This window comes from Sinocyclocheilus rhinocerous, unplaced genomic scaffold (genome assembly GCF_001515625.1).
Source record: "Sinocyclocheilus rhinocerous isolate Xijiao unplaced genomic scaffold, SAMN03320098_v1.1 scaffold1581, whole genome shotgun sequence".
Lineage (NCBI taxonomy): Eukaryota > Metazoa > Chordata > Actinopteri > Cypriniformes > Cyprinidae > Sinocyclocheilus > Sinocyclocheilus rhinocerous.
In genome coordinates, this window is record NW_015635516.1 from 159,798 (window position 1) to 163,343 (window position 3,546).

Sequence of the window (3,546 nt, forward strand, 5' to 3'; positions counted from 1 at the left end):
ATATATATATATATATATATATATGTATTGCCTTCACATTCTAAAGATAACATTACAATACTTACAAAAATCAACTGTTACATCAATAATGTCAAAAACTATGTACCGTACATTTGAACTGTTTTCTACCATGGAACTGATTTTGTATTTTCTTTTCATCATAAATTGTATTCACATAAACATTACTCAGAAATCCCCACATTTTCATCGTCAAACATGCAATTGAGATGTACATCTTTTTTGTAGGTCTAGAGAAATGATAATACACTGCATTAAGCATGAACAACCTGACTAAGTAGATTCAGTCCTTTAGTTTGTTGTTTTAAAGCCCTATTCCCAAAAAAACAACAACATATAAATCCGTAGACTCCCTCTAAGGCAACTTAGATACATAATCCTTCATACATAATCATTCATAATCCTTTTCAGACATAATCCTTCAATCTAAATCAAATACGGAGAATATAAAGCACTTATCAAACAGTAAGCAGTTCCGAAAACACTACACTCACTTTACTTAAACTGCTGTAGACTATTTTTTTTCCCCACCATTACAGATATATAGTTTCCTGAGTGATAATTATGTGACACTGTTGATTAATATACATTGATTTATACATTGATATATATATATATATATATATATAACAGATACATACATACAGTGTTTTTGTTTGCAGTTTTTGGCTACTCACTATTTTTTTCATGTCTACTCAAGCGAAACTATAAGTTAGAATTAAAATATGGTGCCTAATATACTATATATCCCAAAGGACTTATTACGCAAAAGGATCTTTGAGCATGACGTTTGATTGTGAGGGACCAGATTTTAATCATAATCAAATATTTGGTCAATGGACATTCAAAAAAAGCAATAAACTAGATTTGAATGAGGTGATACACTGTAAAAAATGATCATATTTTAACGGAAAAAGCCCTGGTGATTTCTTAATGGTAATTCCCTTACTATACCAGGAAAAACTGTAATAATGGGACAGTTAATAAATGTACAGTTTGTGAATGAAAAACAATGTGAATGAAAAACAAACAAGTGATCCTATCATTTACAGTGAAAAAATGTAAATTGACATTCCTGTGCGACACTTCATATTTGATGGCTTTTGATTGAAATAACTGTTTCTTCTTCTTATTTTTCTTATCGGTTATGTACATTAGGGTTTTATGTTAGTAAATGAATGTTTACTACATTATTTTAGAGTTATGTATATTAATGTCAATCTTCTGTATATTAATATTAACATTAACCCCTTGTGGAAAAGTTACCTGTGATAAGCTTTGATTCATCATGTGGCTTTCTCATTAACACTTTGTGTTTTTGGTGGTTGTCAACATATTATAAAAGCATAAAACATATTTTAAAATTTCAGTAGGTTGGTGTTTTAACATTATATCAGTTAATAAAATATAATGTATGGGTTTTTACTGTAAACTTTTTAAGTTTTAATGTTTAAAGTTTTACAGTCATGTTCTTATTCATAGCTTTCAGTCACGTGACCGGCTCGAAGACCTGGAGGGCAAAACATCCATAGAACTGCAGGACAAGCCTGTCAATTTTCCATCTGTTTCACAGCCGCAAATATTTAGATCACCTCTCAAAATAATAAAACAAAGGTATGTGAACAAAATGCAAGTTTTGGCCATTTGCAATTAAGCACCCACCATATTAAACAGTGCGACAAAACGTTTTGAAAACACTTAAAAGTGCCTTTATTTATATTTGAAACAGTAATATTCTCTATATTAATGATGCATAGTTTATATAGGCAAGCAGATGAGGCCGGAATATGAACGCAATCCGCTTAATGGTTCAGTGTTTTCCTTCTAATGGTTTTCTATGGGAAACCATTTAACGTGAAACTTTGCACATTACGTTTATATTCTGGCTTCATCTGCTTGCCTGTACAAAATATACACAATCAATAAGGTGTTTACTGAATTTCGCCTTTTAATATCTGTGTTTTACTACATTACTACTAACAAACTGCGTAAAAATAACTGGTGGTCAGTGGAGCAAAGTTTTTGCCCTCCAGGTGGGCGTTCCTATAAGGGTGTGACGTCACGTGAAAATTATCAATAGCGCACTATAAAAATCTGAATATGTAAATACGAAACCCCTTTCACACAGTAATACCAGTAAATTGCCGTAAAATTACCGGAACGACTTTACCGGTAAATTCAAAAATGCACTGTTCACAAGGGCAATGGCGTTCCGTCTTTTTTCCGGTAAAGCACCATTCACACATCGGTTTCAAATTACCGGTAAATTCTGTGACAAAATTAAACAGAAATGACCTCTAAACGGCTGTGCCTCCCGGTGTTGTGTTTGTAAACATAGAGGGGCAAACGCGGCCAGTGTTTTTGTTGATGTTTTCGTTTTTGTGTCGAACGTTCACATTCGTGCAGCTTCTTTTGGCCCAGAGACATCATATTAGACGACTTCAAACCGAAATACACAGCATGGAGTAAATGCGCCATCTGTGTCAGAATGTTATGAAAAGGGCCTGTTCACACATGATCTCTTTACGGCAATTTACTGGTAATTTTCCAGTAAAATCTGTATGTGTGAAAGGGGTAAATGATTTTGCTAAAAGATCCCTTTTTGCTCTAGCAATAGTTAGCCCATTTTTCTAAAGGTAAAGGGCACAATCTCTTCCTCATATGGCGGTGGTGATCTGTGTCAGTCCCAGGTCATTTGAGTCCTCTTGACCATGAAAGGACGACAGCTCCACGGCTAGTCATACGGGTCGACCTTGGCCCCTGTCCCCTTTGGCCTCTGCTGGGCACGTGTGCTCGCGAAGAGTGCTTCTGACCCGACTGACGCCGTGCCCATCCCCCGTGGTCCGACCTGGGCAGCAGAAGTCCCTGAAGCAGCGTTTGAAGTTCTCATCAAGGAAAGCATACAGGATGGGGTTCAGGCTGCTGTTGGTGTATCCCAGAGCCACACAGAAGAAGTAGGCGGCCATTACCGCAGTGGTCTCCGGCACTCCGGGCGCAAGAGCTTTGACTAGAATGAAGATGTGTATGGGCGTCCAGCACACCACAAACACAGCCACCACAACCAGCACTAGACGGGTGATGCGTCTCAGGTTGCGGTCTTTCTCCCGGGAGCCTGACAGCAGACGTACACTCTTGAGACGCAGGACCATGAGCGTGTAGCACACCGTGATGATGAGAAGAGGAGCCACAAAGGCAAAGATGAAGACGCAGATCTTCATCAATGTGTCCCAGTAGATATACGGGTCTGGAAACTGCAGAGCACATTCTGTAGTGCCTGCAGAAGAAATATAACAACAGCGGTTAATTATTAATCAGAAGTGAGGACAGCTTAATCATCTGTGCTGTAATGAAGCCTGTGGGAAGGAACAATAAATACATTAGGATGGAGTAGAGAACTCACAGTCCCATCATTTACCGTAAGATATTTTGGATTTCTTCCTAAATGATAATTAGATGTCACTGCTGATTATAATACATTGATTTATAGATAGATAGACAGACAGACAGACAGACAGATGATAGATAGAT

At 37.1% G+C, this 3,546-nt stretch overlaps 1 protein-coding gene across 1 annotated transcript in view; it reads right to left on the minus strand.

Moving 5' to 3' along the window:
• Positions 1-2,616: 2,616 nt before the first annotated feature.
• The window catches only part of LOC107746918 (delta-type opioid receptor-like), a 2,806-nt gene continuing 1,876 nt past the window's right edge, over positions 2,617-3,546 (minus strand). Inside the window, exon 3 of the mRNA XM_016561264.1 lies at positions 2,617-3,292. Within this exon, the coding sequence (XP_016416750.1) occupies positions 2,757-3,292 (536 nt within the window). The 3' untranslated portion in view covers positions 2,617-2,756. The remainder of the gene's footprint in view (positions 3,293-3,546) is intronic.